Raw genomic sequence first — 16643 nt, 5'->3', positions numbered from 1 at the left:
ACACACTGTTAGGTGAAAGTGTAATGACCGATGCAAATAGTATTTTCAAGTACTGTAATTCACTCACTGTCTGAAAAATGTAAAAGCACTGACGTTACAGAGCGGTGAAACGGCCAAACCGATGCAGCTTATTACCTGAATGTGATTGGATTGGATTGGATGTGTTGTTACTTACAGTATGACACAAAAGTAAAAGTGTTGTGCTTGTTATTGTCGCCACATGCAGGGAAATCAAGGCGCGGAAAAACACAGAACCGCGCTCAGCCCTTCACGTAATTGTACCAGATCCAGCAACATCATTTAATAACCGCAGTCCATTTGCATGCAAATCAGACCAATTACCAACAAGTAGCTGCCATGTGAGTATCATTTCACACCGAGCTGCATCATGCCTCATTTGCTTGGCCTTGAAACATAAGCTACCAGGTAGAGTACAGTGTTTCCTCTGTATTCATGCGAGGCAGTGAGAAAACGGCTAGAGAATGTGTAAAATTAAAATAGGAGCGTACTAAAACACAAAGGGAGAGTAGTCCTACTTTTAAGGGGTAACATTTTCTTTAAAAAAGAAAATAGACTGGAGGGTATTCCTAGATGTCAGTGGGGCAGGGCGTCGTGTTGACAGCAGCGGAGACACCACCATGCTGGCGGATGATGCCAGTAGAAAGCACTTTGCTGCTGTGACATCCTCAAAGTCTTTCATAGTCAGCAGCTGTCAGGATATACAGTGGCAGCCGCACAGCGCCAAGGGCAGCCATACTCACACATAAAATCACAGTGCACTACACTCATGCCAATCCATACATGGGCGCTCACACACACACACACATTTCATGCACATCTGACCACAAACACAAGCAATTACAAGCGTAATGAAACATTGCAATAGTATTCCTATAGGGACTCTATAGTGAGTTTATAGAGGTTTTATCCTACTTTATGGTATTTTCAAAATTTGCTATGGCATCACTATAGGATTTTATGAGGTGTAATATTAGTAGCTGTATGATAATTTACATTTTTGCTGTGAAATTTGTATAGTAGCCTTTATCCTCATACACTCATACACACACACACTTCCCCCCTCTTTTCAACCCTATCTGCTTTCACACCCACTCTAAGTACCATGAAGGGCCGGGCTAAATGGAATAGCAATATAATTACTGATGACCCGGACAGGTTAAACTTGTTAACAGATGGGAGGTGGCAAATTGATGACTAGCTCCAAGTCAGTGAATCCTCCGTTCACCCTTTGTATCCAGATGAGCCACTGGACAAGATGTGTCACGCTATTAGTGTACCGCAAATGTGCATTCTACCATGTTATTATACTGACTACCCACTATGTAGGAGGCAAGTGTCAATCATGGCTGATTAGTGCCACAGCTAAGCCTACATGGGAGGCCGTCAGTGAAATGAAGTGGCTCCTGGTTTGACTGTTAAATGGTGTCATCATGTTGGAACACACTAACCTCAGAGGATATGTATTATGGCCTTAGCTAGGTTTATTAAAGCTACTGATTCACATTACAACGACAATAATGAGGACTACTATCCCCAGTATAAGCATTGGGGAAAAAAGAACTGCCTGCCTTGTCAGTCAGTCTGGTGTCCCAGAGGGAACAATGTTTTATTTATCATTTGGAACATAATGAGATAAAAGAGATGAGAGGATGTCACAAGAGAACCTCCTTTCTTCCCGAAATCAATCCTCAAACATCACACATGCCAGACACTGATGATATAAATAGAGTTATCTGCCTGTGATGTAGCCTGTTACAGCTGACTGGTGCAATAGACAGGTTATCAAAGAGCAAGATGTCAGGAGTGCACTGACAACTGGTAGCGCATAAGAATAGAAAAGCCCAAGCCAGGGCCATGCCGAACACCAGAGCAAACAACACAGCAGAGCAGCACCTGTTTATTTTCCTTAACAAACCATATGCTGCCAGTGAATCACATCTCATTAACCAAGCCTTGAACTTATGACATTATGCAAACAGAGTCGCGTGCGGCAGTGGTTCTCAAACATGTTCATGTCAAGGACCCTGAATAGACACACATTAGGCCCCATGGGGCCCCAATTGATAGGGTTTTGTCCCAGTTAACCCCATATGGGAACATTTTTGTTATTGTTGAATAGTGTAGCTGTCTGCGCTGTACCTGGGGGGATAATAGCGGTGAGAGTGACACTTATGATTAGACTACTCATCTTTACCCCTAAGGCCCCCTGGACCTCAGTTTGATAACCACTGGTCTACACAGTGTTGAGAGTTAAACATATGATTAGAATAGTCATCCATTCTCTAATTTGGGAGCATCTCTAGTGAATTAAATGAGACTAGTCCTCATGTTGCTGGAGGGGTGTGGGGGCATCAAGGACCCCCACTTTGAGAACCACACCACTGATGAAGCCGACAGCGTCCATATGCATACATACAGTATATAGGTAATGATCCTCCTTACCTCCAGACGGTCCAGGCTGATGAAACTGGCGATAGCAAATCCATCAATGATATCCTCCTCCTGAGAGCTGGACTCGCGTCTCTTCCTCCGGGGGGGACGCGGGGCTCTGGCGGCGGCTGCGGGGTGCGGAGCCTTTTTGCCGGGCAGGGAGGCGGCGTCCCTCCCCGGACTGTGTCCCTCCCTGTCGGAGCAGGAGGAGTTGGGGTCGGGGCTGCGGGCGTCTCTGCTCCCTGCCTCCCGCAACCTCCGCACCCTCTCCCGCTTGGACCGGCATCTCCGACCCTGCTTCAATTTCCCATCCATGTTGTTAGAAAAGGGTTGCAATGTCAGAAAAGATGTGTGTGTGTGTGTGTGTGTGTGTGTGTGTGTGTGTGTGTGTGTGTGTGTGTGTGTGTGTCACTCCACAGTGTATGCTCGCCTAAATGGTCGCTGCACCCTGTAATAACAAATACACACTGGACTGAGAATTGTAGCCTGCGCTATAACGAGAAGATAGGGGTGTGTATGTGTGTGTGTGAGTGTGTAAATAACAACGCAAATATAGGCTAATACCACTCAATGACCTTGAGTATAAGCCTCCCCAATAAGCGAATGTTCAAGTATCCCATGCAGGCGATATATATATAAATATATATCTAGAGAGAGAAAGCAAAGCGACGCGGATTCCACGCGTTATTTTGTCACGAATCTGCACTATGTCGACGCGTTCTCCGTGAAAGCAGGTGCAAAAACGGCGAAACAGTGGAAATCCACGCATTACACTCGCTTCGGAACTTTTGTTGCATCGGAATAATAACAGCCGACGTTAAAGCCTAACCTCGCTGCATACCGCAGACAGCGCAGAGAAATCATGTCGCTGCCCGTTGTTGTTTTCCACCACCCCAATCCATGATCCAAGGCTGTCAAATAAAGAGCTCGGGAGAAATATCCGTCCGGGAAAAAAGCACGCACACCCCGGTGGACCAGTACGTATCGATTGCGGCTGGTAAACGGGTGAATAATCCTATAGGCATTGACAAGTTTTAAGCCGTATTCCTCTATGCGCGTCAGGGGCAGGGATCCCAAGTCTGGCGGCTACTTATGCGCAATATTTCCTAAATGATCCGATCCGTCCGAACAAGACAGCCATCCACTGTGTAATCAAACTCCATCGGGCTCGAAAGCGGTCTATTCCAGTTTAGATAATGTGAAGTTTCCTATAAATCCACTCCAATCCGTCCCTTGGTTGCTCAGTCGCTCAGCGGCTCGTGGTATTTTCTATTCGCATAATAAGGCTTTGATAAATGTCCTTAAAGCGACAGGAGTGATTAAAATCTCCTCTTCCCCCTTCTCTTATTCCCTTCATCCGAAATTAAGAGACACAGTAAAAGCTTCTGAGAACCCACATAACTGACGTATTTCCGCCACCCCTGGCCTGCAATTTACCATAGGAAGGAAGCTGGTGTAAAAAAAAAAAAAAAAAGAAAAAGAAAAAAAAAAAAAAAAAGAACTCATTCTCTCTCACTTTGTCACAGAGGCACTATTTTAGTCTGTCTGCCAGCGCCGATGCCACATCACGCGTTCCCCCCACTGACTGTTGTCGCTGTCACCGTTAGAAATGCTGGTGCGCGCACTCATCTGTCAAGGGCTTTGACAGCTTCTCCATTCTGACCACGCTGGCGTTGGCCGTCATCACTCTCTTTGCTCTCAGATCAGTCACTGCGAGCCGTAATGCACTGTGGTGTGTGTTGGTGGAAAAGCTCATTCATAGTCTCATTTTCAGATTGAAACTTTTAAATTCCATGAGTGCATTCTAAATATAGCTTTTTTGCAATACTTTGGATTCCTTAAACTTGGCAGTGCTTAAACCCAGTGGGGCACGTGGGACCCCCAGGGGGTCTTTCTGTGGGTTTCAGGGGGTCCCGAGCAAAAAGAGGAATAGTGTCATTTCTCTGTAATTTCAATCACCAGTCATAGAGATGACTGTATACTGACTAATGACTGATTGTAAAACAACTATTCTGATTATAGGTTTCGGTCTGTGGCTGTCACTCCACCTACACAATAGACAGTTACGCAATTCTTTTCTAAATCACATACGACATACGTCTTCTCGGATGGGGGGTCCTTGGGACAAAATGTAATCAAATGGGGGTCTGTCAGTCATATGTTTTGCATGTCCTCGACATGCCAAAAGTTTGGGAACCGCTACCCTAGACTAGAATATGTGTGACTACAACTGAAAGTACTTTATTCCTGGTAATGTTTACTGTTATGAAATGACAAGGTAGAGGAGTCAGGGAAACCGTGCCTCCTTTGTAAATGTCTGGTTGGTATTTGCATAATGCTTTGCTTAACTGGAAACTTGCTCTCTCGCTCCAAGCTCAAATAAAGGAAAACCTGTGGCAGAGCTGTAAACCTGCCGTGTTTCATGCCATGTGTCATTCCTATTGGCAGATTATTTCAACTTTATCAGACAGTATACGGCACAGTGCCTTGCTGTGTGGTCCTGTGTAGCACTCTGGATGGGTAGAGCAGAGTGTATGTAGCATTAGGGGGTCCATTTCCACTAGGGCCACCCATGCTAAAAACATATGCAGTCTTATGGCACTTTGGATAAAAGCATCCACCAAATAGGATGCTGAGATGACAGTGAGAGAGGATGGCATACAATAAAAGGTAATGAGGAGGATTCACACCCAGTATGATGCAGACACATACTATGCCTTAGGATGCTGGGCCAGTAGCAACAACCCATCCTATTGGCTAATGAGAGAAGACACCTGCGAACTGCATTAACCACTCAGAACACTTTATACACAAGAATATGTGACTTTGGTACAATAGTTTAGCTTTTTTGCACGCATACCTATATAGAAGTCCACTTCCCCCAGTAGCTCTCTTGGTTTCATTATGAAAACCCAATAAAAATAAAATCAAACTGTTTACACTTTTAAAAGCCACAGCAATGAACTTCTGATAGCGTAATTTCCACTGTGTTTCCACAAGGTCACTTTTTTGTTTTTTTCCTAAAGCAATTTTGACTGTTTGCAATTTTCATTAACGAGAGTCAGGGGAGGAAAAAGCTTTAACACTGGTGATGACTTCAGTTTCCTGGAGCAACTAATATCCGAGGCTTACTGTTAATGATCTCATACGGAGGGAGAAAAAAAAAAAAATAACGAAAATATTCAATCAATGTGAAATATTGCTTTGAATCCACTCACTTACAATCTGACCTTTACGATACGGGAAACCGTAAGACCAAAGCAGCAAGGCCCAGACTGAAATATTTAGAAAGTCAGCGCTGTGTTTCGGGTGCGGGGTTTTTTCTGTTGTGGTCGGATTCTTCTGTGCAACTGCAAACGAACACATCAAAACGCGAAAAAGAAACTACTTTTATGCAAATATCGCATACTGCAGGGTAAATGATGTGGATGATTCAACCAGAAACTACACAGTGTGAGAGAATGCGATGAGGTTTGTGTGATGCATTGCTGTGTCAGGTGACATATTGTAATCTATACCCAAAAATCACAGTGTTATAGTTAATCACTTATGTTTTTACACCTGGCTATACAATTCAAGGTCTATAACCATGTTGAAATGAATGTGTATGTTGCGGAAGATGGAATTACCAAAGCAGTTTAAGGCCAAATTCAGCTGCGGTTGGAAATCAGCTTAATTACGGCCGGGGCTCGGCTGCACAAGAGCAAGTTCTTCCAATGCCCTCGTGCAATTTTCACACAGATTTGAGGATGACGGCCAATCACAACCGCTCTCGACCCGCATGCGGCTTGAGAGAACAATAAAGCAGATAAGTAGCGCATCAATCTCTGGGCAAATGGGCCTTCGGAGAACGTAAATCGGTATCGCGTTCGCGTCGCTCTAACCTCTCCAACCGCTGCGCATAACACCCCTCTCTGTTTGAGCGGCTTTGGAAGAACTAATTCAGTAAGGAGATTAAAAAAAAAAAAAAAAGACAGGGAGGGGAGGGGAGGGGGGGGGGGGAGGGGGGACAGGTATGGTGAGAGGGCCGTGGAGGAGAGGGAAGAGATTACCTCTGTTTCTTCCATGCTACTATTTGCTGTGAGCTTAATCCATCGCTACAGACTCTGAGCTCCCACATCCCAGTCATTCAAACAGTCGTCTCTTTGAAACGCTTAGCCCCGGCCGCGCCGCGAGCAGAGGGGGAGGGGAGCCTGTCGCGTTTTTTGTTTTTTTTTGTCACGACGTTTAAGCAGTGGGAATTGTTTTTCTTTCCCTTGCCGCCGTGATAAGGACGCCCCGGGGGGGTCAAGGTGCTTTTCGGCTACTTTGCGTCGAGAGATAGTTCTTCTGAGAGTTTTGGATGGCACGGGATTGAAAGGTGAGGGATCAGAAGGGAGCAATAAAAAAAACTAAAAAAAAAAAAAATCTCCCCTCAAGTACACGCCGTTTCGCTTCTGAGGAATATAGCCCCGCAGAAATCAATAGATTTCATAGTGCAACGCTAGACAGCTGTAAGACACACAGTTCCCGACGTTGGTTATGAAGAAAATAAATTCAATTGGCTTCGCAACATGATTTTCTAACAGTCGGCGTACACTGAATGCATGAGGTTCCCGTTTGTGTAATCCAGTGTTTCTCAATGTGGGGTCCGGGGACCACCAGGGGTCCTTGAGGGGGTTCCAGGGGGTCCCCAGCAAATTGATGAATTGTTAAACTTCAGCATTATTTCATACATTCTCTCATTCGTTAACACAATGAGAGAATGTAGAAGAATGACTGTTTTGATCATAGCTTCACTGTTATCTCTCTACCTACAATACAGATAGTCATGGAATTCTGGACAAAATCATTCAGACAATAAAGATATTCTCAGATTTGGGTCTGAGAGACAAAATCTCATCAAATGGGGGTCCATGGCCCTAATGTGGACTGAATTAGGGGTCCTTGATATGAAAAAAGTTGAGAATCACTGGTGCAATCCATCTCTCTGTTGTATGAAGGTATAAGAGTCTTGTAACTTGTTGATTTTGGTGGGACTTTCCTAGCATAGCCTAGTGTTTGCCCTGTTTATTAGTAGTAGGTTATTAGTATTAGTCACTTGTACTGTAAATCATCTTTTACAGCAGTTATTTTTACTTTACGATGTGTATTTTTGGTGATTTAGTTGCCTAGTGGTTAGAGAGACCGTCCTGTAAGTGGAAGGTCCCAGAGTCTGCCCTGGAGAAGTGTCCATCACTGACATATTGGATCCCTATCAGCTCCATGGGTGCTGACACAAGGACCAGTTTGCCCTTTGGCGATCTATAAAGTGTCAAGTACCACAAAAAACGACATGCCGTTATTTGTGAACTCAGAAGCGGCACAGTTATGCGTTTAATCCATCAGAGAACTCTGGCTGCAATTGCGAGACCAGCTGTTTTGAATATGGAGCCGGAGTTGGATTAGAGCTGAGACATCTCAATTTGCTTGCCCTAGCTGTCACTGAGGAATTACTGTGAGGGAAAACATAAGTCCGGGGCTTTATGCCTATAGGGCTTTCGGCCGCCTCTGTGACACATCATGGAGTAATTCACTAGCTTGGTGGCAATTTACAGGCAGACTCAACAAGAAACCCGCCTGGGGGCTCCGAGCAACAAGCTCTCTCTTGGGAAGCCATGGCCAGCTATAGGATTGCCTGCCTGGTCCGGGCCCTGCAAACCGCCGCATGAAAAATTAACCTGCTCACCACACACAGACAGAGCTTACACATCCTCCACCGCCGAGGAGCCTCCTTACTCATTCCCTCCATCCCTCTCTCTTTCTTGTTTTCTCTCTCTCCTTTCTTTCTCTTTCCCCCTTCGTCTCCATCTCCCCCCTCTCTCTCTCTCTCTCTCCCCGTCTCTCCCCCTTTTCTGTACGCTATTTGTACCGACCGCGTCGTGCAGATCTATCGCCGAGTCAGCGCTCCTTATCTGCCGCTTCAAAGACAACAGCTGTTTGTTTCATGTTGAACACACACAATTATTTATAGACGCGCGGGGTCTCGTCGCGGGGGCCTATCAGATACCGGCGAGCGCAATGCAAACATGTCCGCAGACCGCCGCCGTGGGGCCGCGATGAATCACTCCGGCGTAGTTTATCACTGAAAGTCAAATGGAAGTCAGCAACTTAAATAAAGTGAGGTAACAACAGGGGGATTAGTCAAGAAACTGATAGCGAAGGCAGCGAGGTGTCAATAATTTAACAGAGTAGGCTGTAAATCTAAGTGCCGTTGGATATTTCATACCACTGGGGAGCAAAGTTTAATCAAACAGAAAGATTGGCCCCAGAGCTGTGTGGGTGAGAGCGCTGAATTTATTGGCAGCCCCTTGAACAGGCAGTAGGGTTTTTATTACCGGCATCATTCAGGGCGAAATTAGTAATGTGACCTGCTGTTTTAGTGAAATAAATCGAGTTAAGAGATTGATGTGGATAAATGTCACGTTAAATGTCATCATAAAGAAAAGTGTGTTGCTTAGAATTACTGTAAGCCATGAGGGAATCTGCTACTGTTGCGATCCTTTTCTCCATTTTTTCTTTTTTAAACTCGAGTCATAGAAAGAAACCCCACATTTCTTGTTTTGGTTCCAGGCATTCGCTCAACACTTTTTGAGCGAAATGCCATAATGCTTTTTATTGATCCTTGATGTCTAGTGGCCTCTCTGATGCTGAAGTAACAATGCTCTCTCTCTCCCCCTCTCCAAATCGCATCAACAGATGTTATGACAGCGCAGCGTTTTTCATAGAAAGATCTCAGAAGCGGTCGATGTGTTCCGCGGGACCGCGTTTCGATTTACGCCGGCGGAAGGATAAACCGAGGACCTCGTTTGTGTTCCTCGGCGATATGGTTTAACAGACAAGCTGAGTGCCTGGTGGTACCTGCAGCCAACCGAGGTTATCCTACATTGAGCTGTCTTGAAGGTGTAAGATAGGCTGCTGGCTTGAAATGATTGCTTAGTAACGATACATCACCGCTTTTTAGAAAAGCAGCAACCGATCAGCCTACCATTATGTGACAAGAAGACTGGTAGCAGCTTTACCTGTGTGTATTAAGTATGCGACCACTGCTAGTTTTACATCATCCTCCACCAACTCCCGAGCACACAGATGTGAAACTGCCACCAGTCTTCTCATCGCACAATGGTTAGTTCATTAAAGAGCGTATTTGCTTGAAAGGTCAATGTATTCCTTTCAGGAAGAAATGAAGACGAATGTGTCAAATATTGACTTTTAAAGCAGGGCGTTTGGTATTTTGTGTGATTTTGGTATTTTGTGTGATTTTTTTTTTCAAGTACTGTTCTGTCCTCAAGTGTCTTCCGTGCAGAAGTGTCCTTGAGCAAGATACTGAATCCCTATATCAGCTATTGCTGTGTGGTCGACCCAGCTGTTTGACCCGAGGCTCTGTGGAGGAGGGACGGCAACAAAAAGAACTTAGGGATCGGTATCATAAAGTATGATAGAAAGTAGACAGCTACGGATATGCTGTGTAACTCCTTTTAACGTCTGACCCCGGTTTGCATGCGTATCCCTCGGCCCTCCTCGGATAAGCAGAGATTGACTGGGTGTGAGTCCTCTCTTTCCTCCAGCTGCTTTGTGAGAGGCACAGAAACGTATTCCCACCGGTCACACTGCAATTAGCACCCGAGCCACCAAACCCCAGAAGCTGCAGCAATCACTTGTGCCAAGTCCCCAAACACCCCCCCCCCACACACACACACACACACACACACACACACACACACACAGAGAGAGAGGCAGGGTATTCTCCCTCTTTTCACTTTCGCTCGCCTCAGGTTTCCGCAGCGTGCAGCCATGTGGCAATTGCACCCCGCAAACCGTTCACAAGTGGCAGATTTTTTTCAACCTCGGGGGCCGTGTCAGACAAGGCCACATTTGCAGAGGTGATGTTTCCTCGACGGGCTGACAAACTGTCACGCGGGAGGCCTTCCCCCCCGCCCAGGATCTTGTTAGAACGCGTGAATAAGTGAGCGAGTGACACAGAAAGAAAGTAAAAGACAGACAGAGAGAGAGAGAGACAGACAGAGAGAGAGAGAGAGAGAGAGAAAGAAGGTCTCTCAGCATGTTTTTTCACGCGGATCTGCAGCGACACAGCTATAATGAGCACAATGTTAACAGCGAGGGTAAACATGGGAGGCAGCGCAGGAACAGGCTGACGGCAGGCAGCGGTGAAGGCTGTCCGTGTTGTTCTGCTTAACGAGGGAGCCGCACGGACCGTTTTCCGTCCCGTATCCGTCCGCGCGGCCCGGGGTGGGAAGGAGGGAGAGGCGCGGTCACTCGACGCGGGACGTTACGACGAATTCACGAGTGTTTACCTTTTATTCTATTTCGGTTTCTTTTATCGATCGAGGGTGCTGACCATCTGCGCTCTGTATATCACCAAAACCCTGCGTCAGTTGCACGCATTCACACCTGGGAAGAATGACAAAGTGCTGATAGATATTCAATAGTAAACTGATGTAGAGGGATGTGTACAGTGACTGATTTTTCCGAAGTATTCAAGTTGTAAGCATTTATCAGCGGCATGTCAACAGTACTTGTCGAAGGAGGGGAAACTCTACTTATTCGCTTTTCTCCGCCAATATTTTCTCCACCCAGGTCAGAGGGTTTTGAGCCTTCCGAAGTGTTACATGTATTTTTACTTAAGGCATAAATCTTTCACAGACTGTACATCATTATTCTTTGATGGCAATCAGAGAACAAGCGACAAGCGACGTTCACTCGGCATCTTCGCTAAAAAACACGATCCTGAAAACGCTTTAGTGTTTCTGTCCCTTTGAGCGCCGTTGATATGCATTATCTCGAGTGTTAATACATCGCCCATATTCAAAGAGCGGCTGAGAGGCTTCGCGGAATAACAAACGAGTGGGAAGAATGGCAAATCAACGACGGGCAGATTGAAAGTTAAAAGGCTGTAAAATGAGTGTGTGTTCAAACAGAGAGAGGCTCAGAGCGGGCGTATTATACTCTGCTTCTTATCACGCTCCCCTGGCTTTCACAAGGCACTTGATTAGCAAACAGCAGCCCCCGAGATAAAACACACTCATAGACACGGACTGGATTTGCATGTAAAGAGAGCGGGCGCTTTTCATGCACGCGTCTCTCCGCCAGGCAAAAACGACAGAATGACACTCCAGACGCCGCTCCTGTTTTGGAGGAAGGCCTCTGATTCTCTCTTTTGTTATGTGTCCTTGTATGTCACCTTTTTTTCTTTTTTTTATATCAGAAATGTATTTTTAGTCAGTTTTAACAACTTACCCTAACAGTTATATTTCACCTGCAGAGATATGATATAACATGGCATAAGCATGGAGCTAAATTGATGACAGAAGGTTTAAACTAATGGCTTGGTGTTGTGATCTTGCAGCTTTTCTTCGTGTGCAAGTTTGCAGTGAAGAGATCTTTTGCTGTAATTGCAGTTTGCATGCTTGTTGCAGAAGTTTTGCACTAATAACTCCATTTTGTAAAGTCATAAACAGCGGCTAATTTGCACTCACATTTAAGGTCATGTACGGCTCCGCATGCATTTGGCACACTAATGATATCTGTATCTGTAATCCCACTTTGCATACTCATGAATGTATTTTGTGTGCTTGTAACTTAATATCTGCACAAGCTTCATTTATATTCATGCATAATTTCATTCCGAAACTTTTGCATGCAAGGCTAAACACATTCACAAGGATGCAAACTGGAACAACAGGGCCTCACATAAAGGGCAAACTAGATATCATAAGACATAGACTGTACATACCACTCTACATGAATTCCATAATGAATATCTTCCGACCTTTTGTCATTGAGTTGAACACTTTATGTACTCTGAGTGCATGTTTATAATAAAATAGCAGAGATGATTAGAGATAGCATAAACTAGGAGATACTATGAAAGAATATATAGATAATTTGATTCATAAATAAAGACATCCCAAGGCAAGCCGGCGTATTACTTTCAAGTGAGAGAAGCAGCCGCCTCTTGACTTCACCCATAGTAATGACTTGGCTAAATATAATTTATGACTTGGATCATAAGTTATTCACTGACTCGCTGATTAATTATGTAAGCCCGAAATGTAATATCTCTGATTATGTGTGACAGTAGATTTTCATCATTACAGATGGAGGGAGTTTTCTAACAGCAGTTTTATGCTAAGCAGCTTTCCTTTGTAAATGGATACAGACGCATTTGGGCAAATGTATTAAAGTGTTTAGCTTCCCGCTTGATGTTTTACTACTGAAGGGTTTTATTCCACAGTGTTACATATCTGTTTCAAAAATCATTACTCTCAGGTCATCATTCAACATCTCTAAAATATAGAGGAACTAGTCTGTAGAACCCAAGCTGATTTTCCGCTATCAATCATTTTGTAAGAGTAGGTGTCAAATGATGGATATCTCATTTTGGAATAGAACTCAATTTTAAAGCTCTACAGCAAAATAGTCAAGTCATTCTGTAATGAAACCAAATACAGGGCGGTACTGGATAAGGTCGGAGCCTTTCATCCATTTTTGATGCTTGTTTAACTTTTCCTGCACCCCCATTTCGTGTACATGAGTTTTTGAGGTACCTCGGTTCAGGATTGGTGCAAGCCGCTTGTTGAAATATGTATCGGCTGAGCGGCGGGCAACCTGCTGAAACGGCAATGTACCTCCAGCTGAACAGAGTGAATGGATGATAGCTCCTATACGGTGAATCAGCACCTCGGGTTCTGTAGCTTTTTCAGAAGAGGCCGGAGGCTTATGAACATGTTCAGGAGCATGGAAGAAAAAAAAAAAAATTCAAGGTGCACCAAATAATTGATCGCTGCTCAGAGTTGGAAATACAGTAACAGACTAATATAATCCCAGGAGGGATGGCAAAGCACCCAGGCTGTGCAAGGCAGCAAAGTATGATCATTACACTTAATCTGATTTCAGGAAGATTCACATAAAACAAAAGTTATTGCCATCGATTTGTGAGAGCCGATGCTATCTTTAAGTGTCTGAAATGTCTCTGAGTGGTTGGCAATATGATATTGTACCTTTTGTTTCATTTGAGTCTATTGTCATAATAATATGGAGTGACATTTAGCTGACCTTTTCTAACTCTTAGTCTGTCATATTCTTCTTAATAATTGGGTTTTATGTTCTTTAACCTGTGTGGTTGAAAAAAGTATATTATATATATATTATATATGTTCCCCAAATCCAACTGGTCATCAAGTGTGTGTTCCCCAAATCCAACCACTCATCAAGTGTGTGTTCCCTAAATCTAACCGGTCATCGAGTGTGTGTTCCCCAAATCCAACCACTCATCAAGTGTGTGTTCCCCAAATCCAACCACTCATCAAGTGTGTGTTCCCTAAATCTAACCGGTCATCAAGTGTGTGTTCCCCAAATCCAACCACTCATCAAGTGTGTGTTCCCCAAATCTATCTGGTCATCAAGTGTGTGTTCCCCAAATCCAACCGGTCATCAAGTGTGTGTTCCCCAAATCCAACCAATCAAGTGTGTGTGACTTCATGACGCAAGATGCAAAAAAATCTACAAATGCCATTCATTCTGTCATGTAGTGTGACACCAGCCTAAGTGGACACACAAACACACACACACACACTTACACAAACACACACACACACACTTACACAAACACACACACACGCACGCGCCTCACCCGCAGCGTGCCTCTCTCTGTTGCTGTTTAGTGAGTCACTTTCTCTGCAGTGCTGTCTCCCAGCTGATCTGTAGTTAATCTCTCCCAGCTCTCTGGTGGGAGGAAATGATGGAGGGAGGGAGAGAAAGGAGAGAAAGGCAGAGAAATAGAGTGACTCTCTGCTGCAGCCCGATGAGCTTCTCTAAGCTAAGGCTCCCCGGGGAGTGCTCAAATGTCCAAAAACCTTGCAAGATTTCACCGACTCAAGTGATTATGGCTCTCGTGTGTGTGTGTGCGCCGGATCCCGTTCGATGTTTGCTTGTGGATTGAAATGTACTCGAAGCTTTTTGACATTTCAATCCCAATATCTGGCAAACTACCGACTGAGCCTGGGGGGGGGGGGGGGGGGGGGGGGGGGCGTTAATGGGTTTCATCAAATCTGCCTGATTCAAGCATCAACAGTGAAATCTACAAAATATGACACCGCCTCCCTGCTAAGGAGTTGCAGTCGATTGCCGAATCCAAGCCTCACTCTCCTCAAGGCTTAAAAATGTGCCTTTAATCTGCTTCTTTCCCTTCATCTACATCATTTCTTCATGATTAAAGCAGACTGGCAAGGTGAAATCAATAATGGGTCCTAGTTGGCTGTTCTATGGTTATAAGTGAGTTACTTGGAAAGTGTACTCACACACACTCACACACACACACACACACACACACACACACACACACACACACACACGCACACACACACACAGGCATAGTCAGTCTATTTCATGGAAAGAGCAATGGGTCTTAATTTTTGTACATTCTGTGTATTAATTATTCATCTATAACAATCGGGAATGGTGGAATGGCTGAAAATGAGTACAATGGTGTCTTTGAATACATTAGCATAACACTGTAGCTTGTTCTATTACTCTGTGTGTGTGTGTGTGTGTGTGTGTGTGTGTGTGTGTCTTGAAACAACACTTACACTTAGACATTTACACTCACCACAAGTCAGTATAAATGTCTGTCTGATGTGTCTGTGTGTGTGTGTGTGTGTGTTTGTGTGTGTGTGTGTGTGTGTGCGTGTGTGTCATAGAAAACACTTGAAGGTGTGTATGTGTGCGCTCATGCATGTCTGTGTTCATGCTGGTCTCACTGTGAGCGAGTGCAAAATGCCTAATGTGTGTGTGTGTGTGTGTGTGTAGGTGTGCGTGTGTGTGTGTGTGTGTGTGTGTGAGGCCTCGCACTCACTGACTTTGATTCAGGGCGTACGATTTGATTTCCAGCTGTTCAGGTATAGATCCACTTTGCCGTCTCTTTGGCGGCAGGTGCGTGAAACAAAGAGGCGTTCAAAAGCGCCGAGCGAGTAAAGCCAAGCACACCGAGGACGCGGCTCCATTCGCCGGGCTTCCGGGTGGCAGGGGCCTGTTTCGCTGCAGGCCCCGCTCCTCTCATCTCCTCCCTCCCGAGACGCGGCTCACCTCCGAGCGTGCGTGAGAGCGATCCGCCGCAGAGAAGACGACGAAACCATTTTCTCCCCCTTTTTTCTGCCTTTTCCCCTCCTCAAAAGCAGCTCCTGTGTGTTTGTGATACGGCGCGCCCGACGAAGATCAAACTTTCATTCTATTATTTCACTCTGAGCGCAAGCGAAAACAGGTACACACACACACACAGACAGACAGAGCAAACGCTTTCCCGCACGCTGTCCCGGCAATGCATACTTTCTCATCCTGCTGCGCCTAAAGGAGTTCTCACAATTTGTACAAGATGAGAGGCAGAGAAGCAGAGAGAGAGAGACAGACTGACAGAGAGAGAAAGAGAGAGAGAGAGAGAGAGAGAGAGAGAGATTGGATGTATTCTCCACCTCACTTCACTTCTGCCTGGCACCCAGAGGCTTCTCCAAAGCTTTTAGTAAAAAAACAAGTGGCTGTGTGATGGATCAAACAGCAGCGGCAGCCACTTCCCAGCCTCCCCCGGCAGACTGCTGGCTTTGATATTTCAGTCACTACCCGTCCTTGCGTTGTGCCTGTTTTATACAGTACCTGGTAAATGACTCTCTTCCTCTGGTCCTCTCTCCTCCCTCCCCTCTGTCATCCTCCCCTCCTCTCTCCCTCATCCACCCATTTGTTCCAGCCGATCCCTCCCTCCCTCCCTCCTGCCGAGATTGGCTCTCAGCGAGGCTCGCCCCGCTCCTCACTTTGGTCCCAACTAAAGGTGAGCGATGCATTTGCCATTGTAATTACCGCCGGGGGCCCCTGTGGGCAGGAGAGCAAGATTGGCTTTCAGTCACTTTGTGTGCGTCTGTCCGAGGCCGAGGAAGCGGAGGCATGTCATTGAACCCCCCCCCCCCCCTCTTTCTCCTTCCTGCTCTCGTTCTCCTTGGGTCACGCTTGTTGTGACATGCCGTCGCTTCGCCGCTTAAGTTAAGGCTAGGGACACACTACATGACTTTGAGGCCGATTACAGCCGCGATTCGGCCATTGCGGCATGCGAGCCCGTGCTACTTTACGGCGGCCGCAGTGGACGGGTCAGCGCGGATGATCTTGTGATG

The 16643-nt window shown here is 45.5% G+C and overlaps 1 protein-coding gene across 4 annotated transcripts in view; it reads right to left on the bottom strand.

Moving 5' to 3' along the window:
- The window catches only part of fbrsl1 (fibrosin-like 1), a 272295-nt gene extending 268420 nt beyond the window's left edge, over positions 1 to 3875 (bottom strand). For all 4 annotated transcript variants that reach the window (XM_078285060.1, XM_078285058.1, XM_078285057.1 and 1 more), the window contains exon 1: positions 2464 to 3875. In XM_078285060.1, coding sequence (XP_078141186.1) covers positions 2464 to 2766 — 303 coding nt within the window. In that variant the 5' untranslated portion in view covers positions 2767 to 3875. The remainder of the gene's footprint in view (positions 1 to 2463) is intronic.
- Between the last annotated feature and the right edge of the window lie 12768 nt (positions 3876 to 16643).

Source organism: Centroberyx gerrardi, chromosome 8 (genome assembly GCF_048128805.1).
Source record: "Centroberyx gerrardi isolate f3 chromosome 8, fCenGer3.hap1.cur.20231027, whole genome shotgun sequence".
NCBI lineage: Eukaryota > Metazoa > Chordata > Actinopteri > Beryciformes > Berycidae > Centroberyx > Centroberyx gerrardi.
The sequence above is the reverse complement of the archived record's forward strand: the minus strand, read 5'-3'. Positions and strand labels throughout refer to the sequence as shown.